Here is a 22,605-nt window from a genome sequence, read left to right on the forward strand (position 1 = left end):
ATCGATTTGCCGAGATTCGTTAGTAACGATATTTGTAGGGAAGTACGAATACAAAGTCGATATCGTCGTTACCTGTGTGGTCGATAAGTGATCGCCCATCGTTCTTTTCAAAGCGAGAAATTGAACTTCGATATCTATAAAATATTTACCGAACCTCTCGTTCTGTGATATCGGTGTATAGACCGCGGCAAATTCATTATCCTTTTGATATCATTTCGACGTTAAAGAAATTGAATTGTAATTAACGTTGGAACGTTTCGTCCAAACATAACATTTTAAATTATGCAACTATAAAGGTCCACCATTTTGATACGGATATGAAAATTGGGCAAATAAAAGATATAATCTAATATATTTACAATAGAAAATAATCTGAAATCCGAACTATGGTGTTGTATTCTATCGGATAAGATACATGTGCCGGTAGTTATGCATCTCAAGATATAACCATGGAAACTAGGTCGTCAACAGCCTGTAACACTAGCAAATCTACTGCATCAGATGAGTCCAAGAGTGAAATGCAAATGGTACTCGCCAAAATGATGGAAGAAAAGCATACGTTTGCTTACAAAAAATTAGTTGTACCTATGTCGATGAGAAGCATTTATTGGAAATTTTTTGGGTTTCCTGCCACCGAAGACGGTGATATTTTAACTAAGGTCAAAATCGTATGTATATTATGTAAGACACAAATTGCATATAATCGTAACACTAGTAATTTGCGAATGCATTTGCAAAATAAACACGCTCAAGAGTTGTTAGAATTGGAAGCTAGTACGCCACCCCGTAGACAAGTTCTTTCTCAGGAGGCAAAGGATCGTAGAGCGCAGAAAAGGAAAATCAAAGCTGAATTATCTTCGCCGCAACATATTTACACTACTACTGCGGATGGTACAGTACAAATCGATGGAGATATTCAATTTGTAACGGATCCAAATATTAATCTATCCAATATGGAAGACGACATCACTCTAGCTCAACCATTGAGAGTGATGATCAAAGGTAGTACAAATATCGGTAATAACAATCAAAACGTAGCATTTCTTATGCCAGAAGATAACTCGGTGCATCAATTAAGTATAGACGGTAAAACTTTATCTGATGCTATCGCGGAATTCATAATAATGGATCTACAGTTACCGGAAGTGGTAGAAGGTCATGGATTTCAAAGGCTCGTTGCTACGTTAAGATCACCCTGTGAAATTCCAAGTAAAAAGAAGCTCGAAGAAGAAATAATACCTAAAATTTATGATACTTTTCGTGAATCCGTGACTGCTTCCTTCGCTTGTATGAACAACGACGTTGGATTAACCATCGAAGAATGGAAATCTAATTTCAATGAAAGTTTTGTGACAATATCTGTGTATTACCAAAATGCTGGTGAAACTACCCTGGAATGTAAAGTTTTAAATAGTTTGCATGCGCCTTTAGACTGGGATAAGGATCAATGGTGTAATGTAATTGATACTTTACTACATGAGTGGTATCTTAAAATTGAACGAATAACAGCTGTGGTCGTAGGAACATCTAGACCAGAGTTGATAGCTGCATTAGTGGCTAAGGGTTTAACATTGGTACCATGTCTCCTTCACACGTTACAAGTTTGCGCACAAGCCTGTTTCGAGAATGCAGAAGTGGCTAATATTTTATCCAAATGTAGAACTATTATTGGAGCTATTCCAAATCATCAGGCTTCTATGGCTATTACTATGCAAGAACAAGAAATGGAGGTAATGTTTATCTGGAGATATATATAATTTATCTCTGTTTTATATATATATATTTATGTATATTTATATTTATACATTTAACATTTTCTTTTATTAAGTTTGAGGAAAAGTTCATAGTGATCGATTATCCTGGTGTTTGGACGTCCACTTATAATATGATGGAGCAAATAGTACATAGACATAATATCATTTCTTCTATACTGGATAATTTAGAAAGTAATGAACAAGAAACTATTGGTTTATCCCCCGAAGAATGGAGAGTAGTCGAAGACCTTGTTAATGTTCTTGAACCATTTAAAGTAACTATTATGACGCTCAGCGAAGAGAAAATGCCTCTGATATCTCTTTTAAGGCCATTACTCTGGCAGCTTGTATCGTCTCATCTTAAAGTAAAAGAGTCTGATAGTGATATAGCAAGATCTTTTAAAGAATCTTTGTCAGATATGTTGTGCGAACGATACGCTGATTATAATGTAACTCTTCTTCTTCAAATTGCAACGTCGTTAGATCCACGGTAAATAAAATTCTATATTAAATCTAATCATATATAATCAATTGCTGTTAATCATTATCATTAATTTAAATCAACAGATTTAAGCAATTACCATATGCATCGGATGAAGACAAAGGTTTGGTTGCTACTCCTATTAAAGAAATGTTGACTAAGCTAATACAGTCAGAAAATGGTGACTTGATTAAAATCGAAGAAGAACAAATGTGTAAAAAAAGCAGATTATCAGGTATAATATTTTTGTCCAAAAGTATAATTACGATAATGCATGAAAAAAAAAAAAAAATAATAAATAAGAAAACAAACATATGTGTATGTCTACAGGTATGGAACTATTACTCGGTAGTTTGTGTGCAACGAAAAATGGAATGCCAGCGGAGGAAAAAGCCGATCTGGAGTTAGTGCAATATCAATCAGAATCGACTGCACCTCTCGATTATTGTCCTTTGCAATGGTGGGCCAAAGTATCCGCTAAATGTCCAAATCTAGCTAAATTAGCATGTAGGTATAATTGTGTCCCTGCTTGTTGCGCTCCGCCAGCTCGTATTCCTGCAGAAGTACAAGTTTTATATGATACGAGGCGTGCAGCCTTACCTTCTCATTTAGTCGATAAATTACTTTTCCTTCACGGCAATCATACGGTTTGATTAAACTTATTTGTTGCTTATAATACGATTTTGAGAATATCAATAAATCAAGCTATTTGGAAATATCTTGTAAATAGAATCTAATATTTTACGATGATATGTGATACGCTTGTTTTCACTTTTTAAAACAAGTAATACGCACTGTAATAATTATAAAATTTCATGCAAATGAACATCGGATTAATCTTTGAATATACAATTCAACAAAAATTACAAAAAAGAAAAGAAAATAAGATTTTCGTAGCTTTAATGAAGATACATATACAATTATTATTTCACCAAAGTCTGATGTCTATTTTAATATCTCGTAATAGCAGGAGGAGAACCAAAAAGTATTTTGAGGTCGATTGTATTATAGATTTGTATATTTATTGATATGTATTGTGTATATATGTCCCAATATTAACTATTTCATCGATTGGCAGTAATTAAAATACGATAAATAAGGTCATATATTCAAAAAATTACGTTTATAATGATTTAATAATGTCTCATAAAAATATAAGATTTTTCTAAGATTTATGAAGTATTGTAATTTTTACATGAAATCCAGAGTTAAAATACTTAAATGTATAGAATCATCATTCATATATAAAAAGTTATAGATTTTTTTTTTGTACATGTTATCTATACTTTGTGATAAAGTATATAAACTAATTGCCAAAATTGATTATACTAAATATTCAATAAATAGTTTCTAGAAAGAAATTATGATTTATTCGTCAAAGCATATGTAATGTCTTTTAAGATGATAATTTTTGCATTAGCTTTATGCATTTTTCTTATTAACTTTTTCCTTCAGTTTTTTCTGAAGTATTAACCTTATCAACATTTCCTTGATAGGAGAATTATTTTCCGTTGCGTAAGGCAATTGCTTAAAGGTTTTTTTTTTAATAGATAGAATTCTAATGTAAGAATATTTTTATATAGATTATTCGTAGCAAGTAGTTCACTTAAGAAGTTCACTTATGAAGGAATGAAAGAACTTTGATATTAATACGTAAAAAAACAACTCCTGTATATGTGATTAGCGTATTACCATTACGTTTAAATAATTTGTTTTAAATGTCGTGGCACATTCAAACAACGATAGTTTAAGATATATTCAAATATTTTCAATAGATCGAGTAGCATATATAATTTTATTCTAAAATAATATTAATTCGAAATTTTGTTATCTTATATTGTATAAATGTATCAATTAGAATCATAATTTCTATGTTCTAAGCGACATTAAGCAACAATTGTAAAATAGTTAAAAATACGTACAGTTATAAAAAATGGATATTTTTAATTGTACGTAAAACACAACTATAAAATCAAATATTACATATTGTACAAAATGAATTTTAAGCGGAAACTATTGTTTCATTATATTATTATAAGTTAATTATATGCTAAATTTAATTGATATTTAATTAAAAGATTAGTTCGATTAGAATTACGAATAAATTTAAGAAACTACCAAAATGATTTTGATCTTCATAGGGATATAATATAAGATTAGTTTTTACTTTTATTATTATTATTACAATTATTATTTTTACTACTAATCTAAAATGTACAATATATGTATATATCTATACTTACGTAATTTAAAATTTTAATTGATACATGCATATTCACAAAATGCAAACATAAAAAAAAAAATTTTAGCCTCAGTACCTCATGATTATCAACATTTAAAGCACGAAAAACTACCTATTAATAAAAGACTACCTCAACAAAATTGTAAATTATTTTATCTAAGACAACTAAAAGCTTCGTTTTAAGTAATAAAATAATAGCAAATTGTAGTCAAAATCGTAATCTATATTAAATATTATCAATTATCTTTTCCATATATATATATATATATATATAAAATTTAATAAATATATCGTATTATTTTAGACGATATAAAACAAATGATCATTAGTCGCATAGAAAATATTGTTCATCTCCTTCTAAATCATACATGCATTCATGTCATTCAAGCGATGATACATACACTCTTCAAATATTTATATCACTCGATATTAATAACATTGTATTAGAATAGAAAACAATGAATATCATGTATTTATTATTTACATCGTTGTACTAATTTAATCGTTCACGTGTATTTTATATGGATATAAAGAAGAAGTTCCTTTGAATTATAAAAATTGTCCCTCTCTCTCTATTGAAAAAAGGAAACAAGAATAAATATCATAGAAGACTCAATTGTTTTTCTACCCAACTGGATCCCTCGTATAATCTTGGATCCGCAATTTTTAGAGCTGCTCTTTTATAGAAGTAATAATAAAAAACTGCAACTTTATTGTGACAAAAAAAATGAAAAGAAAAGAAAAAGGAATAATTTTTAATTAATAAAATACATACCTTAACAAATTTTAAAAATTATTTAAAATTACACACCTATTCTATGGACGGCATACAAAGCATGGAATCCTTTAGTCCAATTGTGTGTTAACGGATTAGACCAGTGTAATGTAATATGCCACGTATGTAAAATAATACTTAAAACTAAGTATAAAATACAGACGACCAATGTCATACGAAATCGAATATACAACAATTGTATTAATCCTGCCTATAACAGAATTACAATTATCAGGTCAACAATTACAAAAATATCTCAAAATGAGTTTCAACAAATATTCTTGATTATTACCTGAAAAATGTATGTAGAAAAGAAATTAACCAAAAGTATAGTAAATCCAATGATTAGACAGAAGTCTTGGATACTGTAAAATTACAAAGAAAACAAAAAAGAAAATATTCCAATAAATTTATGGGTTATGTGTTTTACACAATAAAAATCCTAATAATCACTTACATATAAAGAACCAATAAATTGATTGGATACTGCCTGGCAAAACTTCCAAAGGAATTAACACAAATATCAAATAACAAAATTAAATATTGTCCGATTATTATCGTCGTATATTTGTTTACGGTTAAAACACTCATTTATTTTTATTAACTATTAACTGTCAAAATTAAACGATTGATAATTTAACCTATAATTAATATTACCTAGTATAATAAACCTTAATAACTAAATATACTACTGCGATAGATTTAATTAACGCGTATACTAACAGTAAACCTAACTGAATGCTGCACTGTGTTTACTGTTTATAGTTTGAAGATTGCTATGGCAATACACATAGGGATGAAAAAACATTAAACTATCGATATATAACTACTGCGTTAATGTATCGAATCAATGTATCGAATCAATGTATCGAATCAATGTATCGAATCTTGATTTATTAACGCAGTCACGATTCAGTAGTGACGTCACAAAATGGCGAATTGTTCCTGTTGGTATGTACACATAACGCGTTCGTAAAAATGTTTAATCAAAAATTATTTTATAATACTGTATTATCGCAAACATTTTCTTCCGATGGAAATTATCTCGCCGCTGGAAATATTTACGGTGATGTTTCTATATTTGAGTGAGTTTTTCATTTATAATATGTAGTTTTGACTTATACATTGAGTATGTATAAACTTGATCAAATAATTGTGTTATTTATATATAAGTTTTTAAGATATAATTTAAGTAATGTCAAAGTTTTATTGCAAAATTATTATTTATATAGTTTAACTAAAGTTCTGACACCGCACAAAATTGAAGAAAATGAATTGCAAGGACCTAACTATCATTTGACTGCGTATCCTGATCAACACATTCAAAGTATGGTTAGTACGGATAACTTTTTAATTACTGGTACAGTTGGTGAAATATCTGGATGGGATTGGAAAGTGGTTGCTTCTAGTAAAGCTGCTAAGAGCAAACCTTCGTGGGTTATTCAAATTCCAGCAAACAAGTACATCTCTGAAATTGTTCGACAGTATAAAATTGTAAATTGAAAAAGATATTTTAACCTTGTGTTTTATTTCTAGAGATAGTTACGAGAAGGCAGATGTCAATTTCTTAGTGTACTCTAAATCAAATAATATTTTATATGCCGGTTGCGGTGACAATAATATTTATGTTATAAGTTTAGAAGAAGGAAAAATACTTAGGAATTTACCTGGTCACACAGACTTTATACATTGTCTATCCTTAGCGTAAGTCTATTTCTTTTTGTACGTAACCCTTTGCACTATAATTTAATGCACGTGCTGTTATAGTTTAAGAAGTTAACGAGTAGAAATAATACTTTTCGTTAATATTTTGGATCATGATGTTATTATAGAGGTAATCAACTTGCATCGAGTAGCGAGGATGGATCGGTTAGGTTGTGGGACTTGCGAAAAAAAGAAAATACAAATATCTTGAATCCGCATATGGTAGATAAAGTATCACGTCCAAAGTTTGGTAAATGGATAGGTGCTGTTGATTTGACCGAAGATTGGTTGGTACGTTATCAGTCTTTATTTTATATACACGTCTTCTTGCATTTCACATCAAGCGAATAAATAGTTGTTAAGAAAAGTTAAAAAAAGAAAAAGAAAAAGACAATAATATTTGTAGCTATGCGGTGGGGGGCCTAATTTATCTTTGTGGCATATGCGTACGATGGAACCTGCCACAGTATTTGATCTTGCCGATCAAGGAATTCATGTTGCTCATATCTACGAAGAGCGTATCATAGCAGCTGGTGCAGTGCCTCATGTATATCACTTAACTTATCAAGGAGAAACATTAGCTAAAGTGCCAACGTCGAGTAATACAGTTTATTCTACTATTTATCAAGAAATACCACAGAAGGTGCTAAGTATAGCAGGCTCCTCCAACAATCTTGATTTATGTACAAACTTTAATTACAGGGAAATGACTTTAAAATTTGCTTAATATACGTTTTTATACTTACAGAGATACTTCGTTTAACTCTAAACCATAAATAATAATCCGTTTATTTGTTTGACAACACATCCTTCCTTGTTCTTTTTAATTATTATATATAATATGATTTGAAATAGGTGTCATTGTTTATGAAAATTTCATTGAAAACGTTTAAAGAAAATATTGAAAATTATTTAGCTTAAACATAGTGGCTCGAGATATATCGAAGTAGGGKCTTTCAAGGATGATAATCTATTGTCGAGGTTTCATATGCTATCTGTTGACTGACTAGCATTGGAGTAAACTTTAAAGTATGACACGTGATATAAGGCAATTTTATTAAATACGCGTAATGAAATAATTCTTTCGGACGGAGTTAACGTATCACCTCGTGTAAATGTTTTACAATTAGAAAAATTAGAATCTTTTAATGATTTTCCTCGTCTAAATAATAAATATATTATTGCAATAACATTTTTTGCACACCATATAAAATTATTATACAAATGTACAATCATCTCATTGATTTCTGGTCGAATCAATGGACACTCTACGCACGACTGGAGAATTGTTTTATATATATATATATATATATATTTTTTTTTTTTCTTTTTTTTTTTTACAAGAAACCATGACCAGCAACCACAGCAGGTATAAAACCTTCTCTACCATCTCTCGATCGAACCCAAAACCAATCATTTACGTGATCGCTCAGAAGAGCAACAACGTCACCTTTCGAAACACTCAAAGAGTTAGTACTACGACCTTCGTAATCGTTACGTATGACGAGCAAAGTGTGCCTAGCTCCTTTCGTTTTAGCATTAGCAGCTGCTCTTAAATATAATCTATCAACACTGCGTTCTCCGCAGGCGGAAACCGCATCTCGAGAACCCCTTCTCACTCTAGTGTTTCTACTTCGGGCACCACATTCTGATCTGGTGTCTCGTAATTTTTCGGTATCAGTCATGTTACCTGTAACACACGCATAGAATATAGGTAATATATTTACGTACGTGTTAACCAAGTACAATACATGTATATGCTGAGTCATAAGTTGACTTAGATAAAAATTCTATTCCATTTGAATAGTGTCTTATATTATGACACATAATTTTCTTTCGACATACCCAACGGACGTGGAAAAACATCAGTCGAGTCTTCCCAACATGGACCACGCGTAGGTTGTGGTAATATCCCTAGCGGTAAACAAGCTGCATATCCAACGTAGCCTTCTTGCCCATGTGGTGTTTGCACATACAACCAACTTTGATTTTTGAAGACTGCATTTACTACTGTTCCGAGTGGTAATGCCATTTCATCCTGTGTACCACCTTGCGTTTGATATAAGACTGACGGGAAGGATAAAACTACTGGGATATTTGCTGGTCTTTCTATGGATGCCTACAAAATTCATTTCAAATCATTCGTTTTTTCTTTATTTAATTAAAAAAAAAAATCATTCTTCTGATATAATGAATTTACCTTAGTTAAAAATGCATCGAGGTCAGCAATCTCGTAACCGAATCTACTAGGTGGTCTCGTTTTATGTGGTCGTTTGGTACGTCTATGTCTGTGCTTTTCACGACTGTTTGGAGTCGAGGTTGATTCGCGCGATACGAGAGATGGTTCGGAAACAGCTTTCTTCACTTTTTCTTTCTCTCTCGTGTCTTTCGCACTTGCGAATTCCTTCTCTGGATACTTGTCTAACAGACTCTCGATAGTTTTGTCGTTGATGATGGTCTCCTTGCTAATAGACTGGAACGATTAACTCGATGTATTTTAATTCATTTATTTTAGTTCAATGTTTCCTAATAATTCTTATAAACAAAATGACGAATAATGTACCTTTTCCATTTTGTCGATCTTTTCGATTCGATGAAGAATCTTTTTTTCACGTTTTTCCTGTCCAACGACGTTCTCCTTGCCAGCATCCTTTTCTTTCTCACTTTTGATGCTCCTTCTCGAGGATACTTCTCTGCTATCATGCGAAAGTGTGTCACGATGAACGTTTGTTCCTGTGCAAATGACTAATTCTCTTGGAAACGAATAAACAAAGATCCTTTTATTTGTGTAGAATTACGAACCTGTCGTGTTCGAGACTGAATTTTCGTTTCCAGTAGTAGATTGTTGTTGTTGCTGTTGCTGCTGTTGACCACGTAGGACCCAAGTCAAAGAGATCTTCGGACGCAAAAGTGTACTTGGCCGTTGCCCCATGCTCCTCGTCGATGCAACGGGTGTCAAGGGCGTCGTGGGTCTCGACGACCTTGATGGCGATGGCGACCTCGAGGATCCTGTCACCACCGGAAGTGGACAATTCGCCACCAAGTCCACCGTCTGCATCGAACAGCCATTTTCCTGTTATAAATGAAAACAAAACAATTTTCAATATGCGTTAGTGTAATTATATTTGATCAGAAATTAGGTATGAAATGATCATTTCATTTATTAGTAGCCATTTAAAAAAGTTATGCTAGTTATTTTATTATATAAATTGCAATATGAGATTATATTGCAACATCATAGGATAATTATTGGAATTTTGAGAAGAAGAAGCAGAAGAAGAAGAAGAATCGTTCTTTTCCACACGGCGCAGATTGTTTCCACGAACGAAAGAAATCGCGAGGATGTTTTTCTAAGAATGATTAAATTCAAAAGATCCGTGCAAGTAATATAGGATATGTTTTCACGCATGTCAAAGAAAAAAAAAAGAGGAAGAGAGAAGGAGAGAAAGAATAGCAATCATCTTGGAATTTTTCGTGGTACACGAAATCGTAAGATTATAGTTGACTCTTTTCGACGCGATTGGACTCATTATGTCACGTATGAAATATTCCCCCGAAAATTGGACATTTCTTTCGCAAAATAAAAATATTGCATTTCTTTCTTTTTCATATTTTACTCTAATGATCGGTTATATCAAATTTTTGCGTTAGCTTTCTATTTTTGTTGATATCCTCTCTCGAAATACGACGATATTAGTCCACCTTAATGACTTATTTTTCTTACTTGTCGTTTGATAATTCATCACCGAGTAGGACAATCACGAATATGTCAAACTTTCCTTTATTTCATTCGACTTAATGAGACTTTCGAGAATCATTTGTTAAAACGGTATCCTCATCTCTGACGTTAATTGAATTATCAAAGGAACATATGCTATGACGAAAAGGTACTTCGCGTTATGTTCAATCAGTATAAATCAACATTATTCATATTACTCATGTATTCTTAAGCATGTGATTAAATGACTCGTCTATAAAATATTACGAAGAAAAATTTCAAATATTTCTCAATCATTCTCAAGTCAAAATGGAAACTTGTCGATAATTCGTCTCGTTTGATTCATTATTGGTATACACTACTGAAGAAGTGAACATTTCACAATCGACGAATGATTAAGAATTATTGATATTATATGTGTACACAGAGAACGCAACAGCAAGAATTATTTTTGAAGTAGGATAGAAATATTATTATTGAAATTGAATGGTCTGTAATTTTGAGAGATTTTTTATAAGAGAAAAATGTTTGCGAACTTTGTCATTCTCAAGTTGAATAACTATAGTCAAAGATTTTCTCTGTGTGAGCGTGTTAAAGTGCACTGGAATTCTTGGATAGCTCGTTGGTGAAGGTGCTTGCACCAACAGTTTCGTTGGTGTACGTAGTATCCCCGATAGAAATCGTTCGCGTAGAGAGTAAATTGCACTTCCGTGATCATGGGATTCGCTCGGTGACCAATAGAATAAATTCTCCCGATAAATCGGTTAGGATTACCAGGGGAAAGAGAAAGAAGAATAGAAAAAATTCTTTATGCGAAATTGCATTGATCATTAAAATATTCTCTCTTATGAGAGATATTTAATAGAACCGAGAGGTCAATTGGTTACGGACCGTGAACAAGAAATAGAATTATTTGCGTGTCTATTACGTTCGTGCTTCGTTAAGGAAAATGTTAGGAAAATTTACGATCCTCGTTATTACCTGTGACTTACTTAAATAAATATTATATAGAAATATTTGAAATAGTATGACAAAAAGAGCTACCGCGACTCCTACAATTTATTCATCTTTTCATTATTTCCTTTCTCAATAATGTTTCACATTTAAATAAGTAACACTGCTATTTTTTATATTGAAAATTTGGACATTTACTTATTGAGAAACTTTCTCAAGCGTCCTCGATTCTTACGATGACTTTCTATAAAATTGTATTCGTTCGACGCGGCACGACACATATTTTCCATCGATCTTAAGATACAAAATTCAGTCAAAAATATACACCTACGTAAAATAATTCTCACGAATTTTCTTTTCAACAAAATCAAATTATCCGCTAATGGGTGATATTTATATCAGAAATAATTTGACTTTAAATTCAACATAAATTTGATCACCGATGATATTTAATGACGTGTCGAACGAGCGATAAATTAGAGACTGATCGGATCGAAACTGTAATTATGGAATATCGATATATTTGAGCAATGTAGGAAGAAGAACGTTTTAATCCGTTTTATGTCATATCTGTTTGAAAATGTCTTTTTTTCACCATCTTTTATATATTTATAGCTTCGAAGTGGTAAATACTTCGTACGCTTCTATTTCCTTCGGGCGTTTTCTCCTTTACGTTAGCTTTCGAGAAATAAGTGCGAGAGAGAGAGAGAGAGAGAGAGAGAGAGAGAGAGAGAGAAAATACAAAAATAAAAAGAAGAAGAAGAAATTTCCTCGACAGATTCGATCAACTTGAGACAAATTGCTGTATAATTTTCCTCGGGATACGATTACATACGCTAATGGTGTAATAATTCATAGGATCTCGCTTTGAGCCTCCCCACATGTGAAATAGTTTATGATATTATCCTATGTAATAAGGTTACTTGTTACGGCGTTGAAAGATTTCCCCCATAGAAATTCGTTAGATTTTATTTAATAAAATACACGATCGGGATTGAACAAAAAAAAAGATAAACGTGTTCGTGTAGTAATCAGAATTACATCATGATTATTAAATTAAATATAATTTCTTATACCTTATACTACTTATAATAAAATATTGTTTTTGTTCGGTGGTAAAGATATTAGATTGTTTTTGTAGGATGAAAAACACATGGCGAGAAGGAGCCCCAGGTGACAAGTTAAAAGGACAGAGAAAAGGATAGATGTAAGAAAAAGATAAAAAGGGAGGGGGGAGAGAGATAGAAAAGATTCAGAGAAGAAGAGGAGCTTGGCAAGCTTGGATCATGCTAATGAAATTCTCAAGATATCTATCTCGTGCGCCACTGTGCACGAGGCATTAGTTTAGGTTCTCGCTCAAGGCTGACCGATCTTATCTCGCAACGCGTTCGTACGCGCGTATCAATTTCCCTGGAACGTGAAACTCCAAGGGTCCTCCAATGTTGTTGCAATACCTTAAATCTTATACCTATATAGAATATTTCATCAATTTGTTCATCAATTTGTTCATCAATTTGTTCATAATTTTGGCCAAAATTGATTCGTCTAACACTAGCGAATTGTACTTTTCTTGACAATAATTTTCTCTTTTAAAAGGAGATAAGTATTGTGACATTTGTCAAGTCAAAATATTGAAAGAAACATCATAAGTGTACGTTGGTGTCAATTGAAATTTCTTACTATTTCACGAATGATATTCGAATCAATCGATATTCTCCTTCTTTCTCTCTGTCTCCCTGTTTGTTGCTTCGATTCCAAATCGTTATCGTCACTGATATACTTTTTAAAAGCGTTCTGACAAATTGCAGTAGTAATGACCGTGAAGAAGTTTCGGCATCTCGCAGACACGAATTCGCTGATGAGTCGAAGGAACGTTCATCTCTTTTATATTCGGCCTACCGGTCGTCCCGTCAAGGGCCATCAATGACTGTCACGAGCATTCGTAATAACTCTGTGCTAATGCATCATAATGGAGCATAGTATGAATCATGGCGAAAAAGGATCTCGTTCGGGACGTTATTGAAATATGCTCGAGAAAGACCTCGAGGCACTTCGATCCAAACGATATATCGATTTTAATGTCCTCGTTATTCTTCGTCCTTCATCATCTCTCAAATGCTTTATTCCGTCTCTGCTTTTTTTTCCTTTTACACGCGAATCCAATAATTCCAAGTCCAATGAAAACTAAATCAAATGAATTATCGTTTTATTTTTTATTATTATTTCATTTCATTTGCAAGTTCAATAGTTTACAGTGCAGTGCTTTTTCTTGCAAAAATTCAACGGAGAGAGTGAGAGAGAAGAAAATGACGATTTTCGTCGTTACGATCGAGGAAAAAAAAGCCTCCAATTGCAACGTCAATCGAGTTAAAGGAACGATCGGATTAAAGCTTGAAATTCACTGTAATTTCATTCTACTCTTTCTCCCTCCCTCCCTTCCACCCTCCCTCTTTCTATCTCATTCTATGTTCGTGATCCGTAAATCTTTCTCCCAGAGCATTTAACTTCTCTGACCCTTTCAAGAGATTTCCAACCTGAAGAATTACACCCTTTCTCTTTCTTATTCTCTCACAAAAGGTTTTCTATATACTCGCGAGTCTTATTTACTTTTCTTTTTTTTATTTATACCAAATAAAATATCGTTACGTTTCTCGATTTGTATTAAAGTTGTAATTCTCCTAAAGCAGAGAAGAATAATAAAATAGAAGAAGGAACGTTTTGCGAGCTCGTAAAAAAATAATGAAAGCTGCTTCAAGAAAAAGAGGAAAAGAAGAAGATCTGTGGAAGAAGGAACGATTACTACCGTCAGTTTACGCGTTTATGCTCTTTCGTGTATGCGTTCTTATAGGCGAGTCGCATAAACTTAACGGTAAAACCAAGACTGATTTTCCGGTGCCATAAAATGTGTGAGTGGACTTGCGCGCGGGAGCTTTTTTTCTCCCCCCCTCTCTCTCTCTCTCTCTCTCTCTCTCTCTCTCTCTCTCTCTCATCCAGCAATTAACGATCGTAAGCCCGGTCGCACGAATTTGATTTAGAGCTCGAGAAGAGAATTCAGTGAATCTGCGAATTAGCAACGAAGTGTAGGTAGAAAGGTAGTAGACCTACTACTCCTCTCTTACTAACTTCTCTCTTTTATTTATTATTTTACAGCTTCGCACATTTCCTTCAACGTAAATTAACAGTAGCATGAATGCACACATGCATCATTTTAAAACCGTTACAATATTTTCCTTGCCGACTCTTCTTCGATTACATTTTCCGTTATACTTGTGAAACAGGATTAGATAATTATTCAGCAATTTATTTTACATTATCGAATAAGATTAAGTCGGGGTTATTAGGTTGACGAAGATATTTTGCGTACTCGACAAATATTTATAATCATTATTTCGTAATCATTCTAGATTCGAATTTGAATCATAATGTTTCGTCGATGATATTGGGTTGCAGTAGTGTTGGGGAAAACAACATATGCCGGTATTTGTTTCATTCGAAAATGTTGACATTACTCGTTGACCAAGCCAATAATTTGCTAAAATCTAGAAGACAATGATTATGAAACTGATTCGTTCAATTACTTTGGGTTGTTGAAAAAATTGCAGGACGAGGTATAATTTTCAATAATTTGAAGAAGTCGACGAATCGTAAGCAAGACTAGGGATTGTTGGTAGGGAAAAGAATGGACGATGGAGAAATACGAAGAACTAAGGAAGGAACAGAGAACATAAACGGCGTACATACGTACGCGCTCGTTACGTCTTATAAAAATATCCCACTGGAATATTCTTGGTCAGTTTCTTTCGACAATTTTCTTTTACTCGTGAGTAAGTATATGTACTCGAATTCCGAGTAAGCAGATATAAAGGTAGACTTTCAGAGATCTAATTACGGCAAACAACTATTTTCTATGTCAAGAACGGTGTTTCATTTCTTTCCCTAGGTGAAAATTCGAGGAACCCTAAATAATAATAATTCTATTTGATGAAATTTTTGCATGGAATCTGAACATACACGGAAGGAAATGTGTACGTGTAAGTGAAAATGTTTCGCGATCATTGTCGGTCATCTGTGGTAAGAACGACGAGGATGATTTCTACAGCGGTGGTCATCGTTAAAACACGGCTGCAGTATTCAGGTTTTACGGTCCACGTTTCTGTCTGGCTAAAGTAGTAAAATGAAATGCACCGTTGCGTCGCGGCCGTTATACATCCTTCTTCTTCCTCCTCCTTTCCAAACTCTGTATACTCGTACACGCGAAATGTAATTTCGGTTACGTGCCCTTTGCTCTTTAGCATAACTTCGAGTCCCCTTCCTATCATATCTCTCAAATGCACATGACGAGTGATTATTCTTTATAAGACACTAAATATACCTTATAAGAAATCCTATCGTCGTTTTCGGGGGATGAAAGTTCGGCTTCTTCTCCTGAAATCGTTTCAACTCCAGCTTCGATCGATTGATAATCCGCTTCGCTGTTCCAAGAGTGTCGCCTCTTCAAGTCTCCTGCAACATAATTCAAACAAACTAAAATTTCATAATAGTAGTATTTCGAGTATTTAAAGTCTATCGAAACGCATAGGTGACAGAAGGATGACGTTTATTAATACGAGCGGACTCAATCGAGTCAGATTTAATTAAAATGATCAGTATCGTTCATAGATCGTGGCAGCTGTTTAACGTCTACGCATTGATCGAAGCGCGCGTGGCCAACAAAACTCGTCGCTACTGCTTTTTTACCTTTCACGTTTCTTATCTCTCTCTCTCTCTCTCTCTCTCTCTCTTGGTTTCTCTTACATAACATAGTCCTTCTTCTCCAACATATACCGTATAATCCTACAACGTGCTGATCTCCTCTTACGGAGACAGGATTTCCTGTGCAAGACGCATCACGATCTGGATAGAATCTCATCGGGATGGTTATTAATTTCGATCTGGTACCTTCGGAGTAACTCGTTTGCGAAAGAAAATAAGAAAAAGAAGAAATTATATATATCAAAAAGATGATCGGGCAAAGTGACTCGAGAGAAGTCGTATATGGAAAATCGCGGTCCTTTGATCTATCGATAGATATACTCATGATTAATAGGTTCATATATAGTCACTGAGTTGATTATTCCACTCTGTTAGAGTATCTACGAGATATAATAATATATCGTCTGCCATATACGATTTTCGAATGATTTTCGAATAAAAATGAAAAGTGACGATACTTAATAAATATAATATAATGTGCCATATAATATAATGCCACATATATATATATATATAAAGAAGTTAAGATTTATAAAGGAAGAAGAGAAATAAAGGCTGGTATCATATCCAACGAGCAAATTCGTCAAAGTCGACGAAATAATGGGCAATTACTTTATCCTCGGGCAAGTATCGATCTGTTGGCATCCCTCGGGATAATATTGGCTCAGTGCAGAAGAGAAAGGGCGTGAGTGTTGGCGAAATATTTAAGATACGCGGTGTTCATCGCAGCCGAACGCGAAGGATAATGGACGAAGATGGGCTCGCACAGGTTAAACACAGTATTCGAGTTCGTGACTTATGGGATTTGATCGTGTATTGGAGGCAACCATTCTACCTACAAATTTACTCGTTTACTCGCTTCATGGAATGCCCATAGGGGTCCCATGGGAAAGGAGAAAAAAGAAAAAAAAGGGTATGGAACGAGATGAAAATTGCTATGAGAACATTTAGTTAATCCTTTGACGACTTATTTCTGAATAAGGAATATATATCGAAAGGTCGTGTTAATATTTTCAACAAAAGTTCAACCATTATAATTTTCTTCTAGTATGTCAGAGAAAGAGGAAAAAAGATTTTGAAGAAACTTCCGTGTTCTAACACGGTCCTTCAACGTTGCTCTTACATTTCGCGCTGCCATAAAACATAATGGACGGCAATTTGACACGGGTTCTATAAAAGAGTTACGAGCGTAGACGGAGTTGGAAGTTCCTCCTCTGTCGTTCGGTTGGGAGACCATACTAAGCGCATGTACATGCGAGAGACCACCACCAGACTATAAGCTTAGCACGCACGTGCAAACCTTCCACGTGCTACTGTGCGATCTCCATGATACGCCAAACTACTTTCCTTTCGTGGTAAATATCAAGAACTATTTGTGGAAAGAGAAGAAGAAGAAGACGACTAGTCTCGACAAAAACATGATCGATGATGATCGCTAAAATCACTGATTAGATCGTTACTTTTTCCCCTTCCTTTATTTCTATTTCGAAAAGACGACAATTCTTTTTGCAAATCTTAATGATTGTTTATTTATTATTTCTTTTTTCGTCTCATTAATTAGGACATTTTTAAGAATGGAATTTTGTTCAAAGTCTTTAGATTTCCTTACGCGTGCTAGATGCTCCGAAGCTTCATCGCGGGAACATCTAAATCAACGTTTCAGGTGAAAAAGAAGGTTACCTGGGGAATGGCGCTTCTAGTTCTTTCCTCCGATGATCAATGATCTTGTTGAAGGTACTATACCATCTCTTGGAAACTCATTAACATTTAACGGATAATCACCGTTACCACGTTGATTAATGACCTATGGACATATGACAGTTGCTTGTCCCTTTGGAGTTAACGAGTAGAAAGACACGTTTCTCTTATCTGATAACTATCGTTCGCGTTTTATCGAATATTTTCATTGGTTTTTACTGTCATTCAAGAAAAAAAGCAAAAACACACAAAATTCAAACACTTTTTCGAAACATCCACGCTCACGGATATTAATATCATCAGCACATTTGAACGAATAGAACGTTGATTATTGGATTCGATCGTTTAACACAGATATTCACACTTCCAGGATACCACCGATAGAGATCATTTAGTAAAACTCGAATAGAGGAATTCATAAAAAAGGTGTATGCGTGTGTCGAGCGTAAAGTAAGACGATAGAGGTGTAAGTACTACAGCTTATCTCACAGGTGCAGCTCTCTGACTAGACTAAAGGCGGGAGCATGCTCGTTCGCAGCAAGTACTCTAGGAGAGACGATGGGAATAAGAGTAAGAAAGAGGAGAAGAGAGGCTGGATCCTTGGCGTTGCTTCGATTGGTCCATGCTTCCCGCGAAAACGACCCGGCCAATCGTAATAACTGCGCCTCCTAACTCTTGGGTATATCGAGAGACGTGTACACGAACAAGAAGAACAAGAAGAAGAACAAGAAGAAGAACAAGAAGAAGAACAAGAAGAAGAAGAAGAAGAAAAAAAGAAGATGAAGAGGAGAAGAAGAAGGGCCGACCACGAGCTCGTACTTTCCAAGACCGATCTTTCTCCCTTTTCCACCATTATCCACTCGTGTCAAAGGTCGACCCGTAATTTATCTGCCAATTCCTTACGCAATAACTTTGAGATATTTTATATAACAATGATATGGTGTTGATATGATGCAAGATGTATATTTTAATTTAGGGTTACCATAGCACTGTGCATTCAATGTTTCTTTTCTTTTGTCTTTTTGGTCAGCACAAATAACGAAACAATTTATTGATATTTGCAATAGGGGTAGAGGGTTGCACGAGGATTTAACATTAAACAAAGTTCTAACATATTATAATAGCCAATACTTTGTTGTCATAGATTAAAACAATTGTTGAAATATTTGTGTTGAACGAACGATGAATATATTGGTAAATAAACTAAATAATACTTAAGGAAAGAGCAAGGAGAGAATTGCACATCTCGGTCGAATGGTTCGTGAGAGTGGCGATGGTAAGAAGGGCTGTGCCGAGTAGGGAGGGGGAGAAAAGGAATAAGGTGGAGGAGTGCCTTGCGACCTCTGACACTCCTGGGAACTACGATGGGCCCGAGGGCTTCTCCGAGAAAGAAGCTCGGGAATCCGGCGGGCCCACCCGTCCGAAATACTTCAATGATGGTCTGCCCGTTGGTATAACCGGCAGTCTCTTACTTTTTCTCTTCAGATGCAGACTCTGCATCTCATCTTTGCTTACTGCACGATCGATCGCGAATTAAATCGTTCTTTCCAAGAGGTCAAAGGCCTTCTTCCTTCTTCTTCGAATACTCATTCATTTTATTATCAACTTCAAATTTACATTGTAGTCTCAAAAAATGATCCTTTTTTTTTTCTAAATACCAATTGTTAGAAAAAAATCATTCATCGTAGTTTTTAAGTTTATTAAAAAAGAAATGGTTGCGGATGATAGAAATCGATTTAGTTAAAAGGAAAAGTTTGTTTTTTGGATTGTCGCTAAGCACAAAGGAGCATAGTTTATGTGGTTAGCATCGCAAGGATCGTTTTCTTCATCGCTTGGTTCGTTCGTTCGTTCGTTCGTTCGCTCAGAGATATTTTTGTCGGCATGGAGGCAAGGATTTAAGGGGCAAGCAGGCGCAGAAAGCGCGCGAGCGTGTAATGGTGATTGAATGCGGCTAATGGTCGTCCCGTACGGGACTCGGAGCCCTCCAAGATATACGTTATGACTCGAGCATAACATTTACCGGGTGGTAAACAGGCACGCATAAACTTCGAAACCTCTTCAAAGGGTCTCCTCGCGACGACGATCAGGACCAAAACTTGCTGAGAGGATCCACTGATCCAATTCTCTTTTCATCTTCTTCTTCTTCTTCTTCTTGTTCTTCTTCTTCTTCTTCTTCACTTGCCATCTCCGTTTCTGATCGTGCAATTTTATATAGAATGTTGTAATAAAACTGAAATCGTAATCACCGGTAAGCCTGATTGCGTCAACATTTTAATCGGGAAAAAATTAGCGTAATATTCGGTTGGTCGATGAATTAACGCGACGTATTTTAGCCATTGTGCGTCGAAAAGAAATTGTAACATTTTCGAATAAATAGGAGAAGGACGATATTGCACAATGATAGTGTTTATATATCTGTATAGAGTAGTAAAACGTTTCTGGCATATCATGAACGCGAGGTTGGCCACGTTAAATTTCAATCTCCATGGTTTTGCTATAAATGTCAGTCAAATTGTCTCTTTTGGACAGGTTCGTGATGTCGAAATGCGGGTGGTCCACTCGGTTTATTAAGTCCACCCTCGACTAAAAGAGCCCAAGGCCCTACGATATTTCGGCACGTGAAACAAGCGTAAAGCGAGTTGGAAAGAGAAAAGATTAATACCTGGGTAATTGATATTTCTTTCATATACTCTTAATAATATTATAATAATATATCATTACTATTATATTTTCAACAGTATATTTCAATGAAAAATAATGCAATAAATATCGATAGTACATTTTTCGTTTCAAACAGCAAAGTATTGAAATATAAAAAAAGAAAATTAGCGAACGTTTAGCGCAATAATTCTGTTCACCGATGTCTTAATAATCGAATCATTAAGGTATCTCGAGTAGGCAAGAAACTTGGCAAGACTTTAATTGACGATTGGAATTCGAATTCATTTTCCTTCCTATCCTGCTGAGTTTCCTAAGCCACAGAGCCAACCAGAGTAATCACATAGATCGTTAATTTAATGAAACTTCTCTAAGAACTCGCATTCCATGGTTAAAGTATACGGATCTTGGGGGAATTTTCGATGGTAAAAAGTTCCTAGTCCTATTACATACATACATACTACTTCCGAAGAACCTACTAGGGACGATATCGAGTAAAACTCTGATATTTATAGATACCTCGGAGGCATATGGTACCTTCTACTTCGTCCGAGCCATTATCTACGATGTGTTTCTAAGATTTACCTTGGCCGCACATTGGGGAATGTATCGGCCATTAAAGAGACACTGTGTATTTTATAGAAAAACTCAAGAATGTGTTGTCGTCATTGAGGAAAAGAGAAAAGGAAAAAGTAAAAGAAAAAGAAAAAGAAGAAGGAACAAGACAAAAGGATAAACAGCGAGAGCGCATTTCTCGAGCGACGCTTCGCAAAGAATTGATCGATCGATCCTCCTTATCGAAGCAAAACTCAAAACTATTTCTTATAGATTGAAATGAAAATAGAACGGTGGGGGTAAGGGCAAAAGTAGCAGTTATCGAATGAACTATTTGATATTAAATTTGCAAGAAAGTTTGTGGTTACGGTGTCAAGTTGAAAAGTAAATCGCGTAAGCCGATTTGGAAAGAGACGAAAGGGCTTCCCTCTTAAGTTACCACTTAACGATCACCCGAACCGAACTTTCATTCCTACGAACGTAGATATGTGTGTTGTAGTAGGACGTATGAACGAGCTCGAGCCGCCGGTGCACTCCGCAATGTACGCCATATTAATTACAATGATTTCCTGCCACTTATGCCCGAGCGAGATTTAAATTATAGATATCTACTATAGGCTGGCCCTTGCTCCAAGGGGGAGTCCAGTGGAGTGGGCCCTTGACTCGCATCGAGATTACAGGGTGCGCTCGAGTATTTCAGGAATCAAACTCGCGTCATAACTCTTGGGTCATAGGTCAATCTATCCTCCTCCTCCACCCCCTTCGACCCACACTCAATACTTTGATACCATCTTCGAAAATCTTACGATAAATCGATACCTACTCTCCAAACTGGATATGCATCTCTAAAGGGAGCCAGCTATTGTTCTACAGGGATGATATCGCGTCTCGGTGCACATTTCATAATTATCTTTTAAACTACTACCAATTTATTTAATACAAGACGTTAGATTGACGTTACATTTTTATGCGCAAATTACTATTTATTACTATTTTACACACACACATATCGCAGCTTGAAATATTTATATTTATTCTCGATTGACCGTATATACAATTTTTAAACGTTACATTGCGCGTAATTGTGCAATTCAATTTGAAAATGATGGCTGCGAAAAATTCAGCGAATATGCGGAAAATCGTTTCGAGGGCAGAGGGTTCATTTTCAATCGATGCTATTACTATATATTATGCTAATGGGAGTTACCATTCACACGTCGAATTTTGACAAGCAAAGAAAGGTGAACTCTAATGGACGGTGAGTTAGCGATCGTAGGAGATTTTACTGGAGGCATTGTAGGATCTCAACGATTT

General features: G+C 34.7%; 4 protein-coding genes across 4 annotated transcripts in view; 2 read left to right on the forward strand and 2 right to left on the reverse strand.

Moving 5' to 3' along the window:
* Positions 1 to 33: 33 nt before the first annotated feature.
* LOC106786280 (zinc finger BED domain-containing protein 1-like) lies at positions 34 to 4,714 on the forward strand. The gene is made up of 4 exons (XM_014747478.1): positions 34 to 1,730; positions 1,829 to 2,244; positions 2,322 to 2,470; positions 2,566 to 4,714. Exons 1-4 carry the CDS (start codon positions 450 to 452, stop codon positions 2,886 to 2,888), a joined length of 2,169 nt encoding a protein of 722 aa, XP_014602964.1. The 5' UTR covers positions 34 to 449; the 3' UTR covers positions 2,889 to 4,714.
* Positions 4,715 to 4,924: 210 nt separating this feature from the next.
* LOC106786281 (transmembrane protein 138) lies at positions 4,925 to 6,066 on the reverse strand. Its single transcript, XM_014747479.1, has 5 exons — positions 5,976 to 6,066; positions 5,710 to 5,893; positions 5,545 to 5,617; positions 5,289 to 5,463; positions 4,925 to 5,185 (listed from the first exon to the last, which is right to left on the reverse strand). Exons 2-5 carry the CDS (start codon positions 5,841 to 5,843, stop codon positions 5,079 to 5,081), a joined length of 489 nt encoding a protein of 162 aa, XP_014602965.1. The 5' UTR covers positions 5,844 to 5,893; positions 5,976 to 6,066; the 3' UTR covers positions 4,925 to 5,078.
* Positions 6,067 to 6,159: 93 nt separating this feature from the next.
* On the forward strand, positions 6,160 to 7,766 carry LOC106786286 (THO complex subunit 6 homolog). Its single transcript, XM_014747490.1, has 5 exons — positions 6,160 to 6,337; positions 6,485 to 6,712; positions 6,789 to 6,956; positions 7,085 to 7,247; positions 7,363 to 7,766. The coding sequence occupies exons 1-5, from the start codon at positions 6,231 to 6,233 to the stop codon at positions 7,681 to 7,683; spliced, it is 987 nt and encodes a 328-aa protein (XP_014602976.1). The 5' UTR covers positions 6,160 to 6,230; the 3' UTR covers positions 7,684 to 7,766.
* A 517-nt stretch (positions 7,767 to 8,283) lies between these two features.
* LOC106786285 overlaps positions 8,284 to 22,605 on the reverse strand; it is a 33,083-nt gene continuing 18,761 nt past the window's right edge. Inside the window, exons 3-8 of the mRNA XM_014747489.1 lie at positions 16,001 to 16,131; positions 9,759 to 10,029; positions 9,520 to 9,689; positions 9,157 to 9,429; positions 8,802 to 9,075; positions 8,284 to 8,646 (exon numbers count right to left, since the gene is read on the reverse strand). Of these exons, the coding sequence (XP_014602975.1) occupies positions 8,294 to 8,646; positions 8,802 to 9,075; positions 9,157 to 9,429; positions 9,520 to 9,689; positions 9,759 to 10,029; positions 16,001 to 16,131 (1,472 nt within the window). The 3' untranslated portion in view covers positions 8,284 to 8,293. The remainder of the gene's footprint in view (positions 8,647 to 8,801; positions 9,076 to 9,156; positions 9,430 to 9,519; positions 9,690 to 9,758; positions 10,030 to 16,000; positions 16,132 to 22,605) is intronic.

The sequence above is a fragment of the Polistes canadensis genome, unplaced genomic scaffold (assembly GCF_001313835.1).
Source record: "Polistes canadensis isolate GaletaPanama2010 unplaced genomic scaffold, ASM131383v1 scaffold_70, whole genome shotgun sequence".
Classification (NCBI taxonomy): Eukaryota; Metazoa; Arthropoda; class Insecta; order Hymenoptera; family Vespidae; genus Polistes; species Polistes canadensis.

What these genes read in the sequence shown, in the direction of transcription:
- LOC106786280 (XM_014747478.1), top strand. Translation starts at nt 450, where the DNA reads ATGGAAACTAGGTCGTCAACAGCCTGTAACACTAGCAAATCTACTGCA. An exon ending in TGCAAGAACAAGAAATGGAG is followed by an intron (nt 1,731 to 1,828) that starts GTAATGTTTATC and finishes TCTTTTATTAAG; the next exon opens with TTTGAGGAAAAGTTCATAGT. An exon ending in GCAACGTCGTTAGATCCACG is followed by an intron (nt 2,245 to 2,321) that starts GTAAATAAAATT and finishes TTAAATCAACAG; the next exon opens with ATTTAAGCAATTACCATATG.
- LOC106786281 (XM_014747479.1), bottom strand. Translation starts at nt 5,843, where the DNA reads ATGAGTGTTTTAACCGTAAACAAATATACGACGATAATAATCGGACAA. An exon ending in TTTCTACATACATTTTTCAG is followed by an intron (nt 5,464 to 5,544) that starts GTAATAATCAAG and finishes ATTCTGTTATAG; the next exon opens with GCAGGATTAATACAATTGTT. An exon ending in GTATGCCGTCCATAGAATAG is followed by an intron (nt 5,186 to 5,288) that starts GTGTGTAATTTT and finishes GTCACAATAAAG; the next exon opens with TTGCAGTTTTTTATTATTAC.
- LOC106786286 (XM_014747490.1), top strand. Translation starts at nt 6,231, where the DNA reads ATGTTTAATCAAAAATTATTTTATAATACTGTATTATCGCAAACATTT. An exon ending in ATTCAAATTCCAGCAAACAA is followed by an intron (nt 6,713 to 6,788) that starts GTACATCTCTGA and finishes TTTTATTTCTAG; the next exon opens with AGATAGTTACGAGAAGGCAG. An exon ending in ATACATTGTCTATCCTTAGC is followed by an intron (nt 6,957 to 7,084) that starts GTAAGTCTATTT and finishes ATGTTATTATAG; the next exon opens with AGGTAATCAACTTGCATCGA.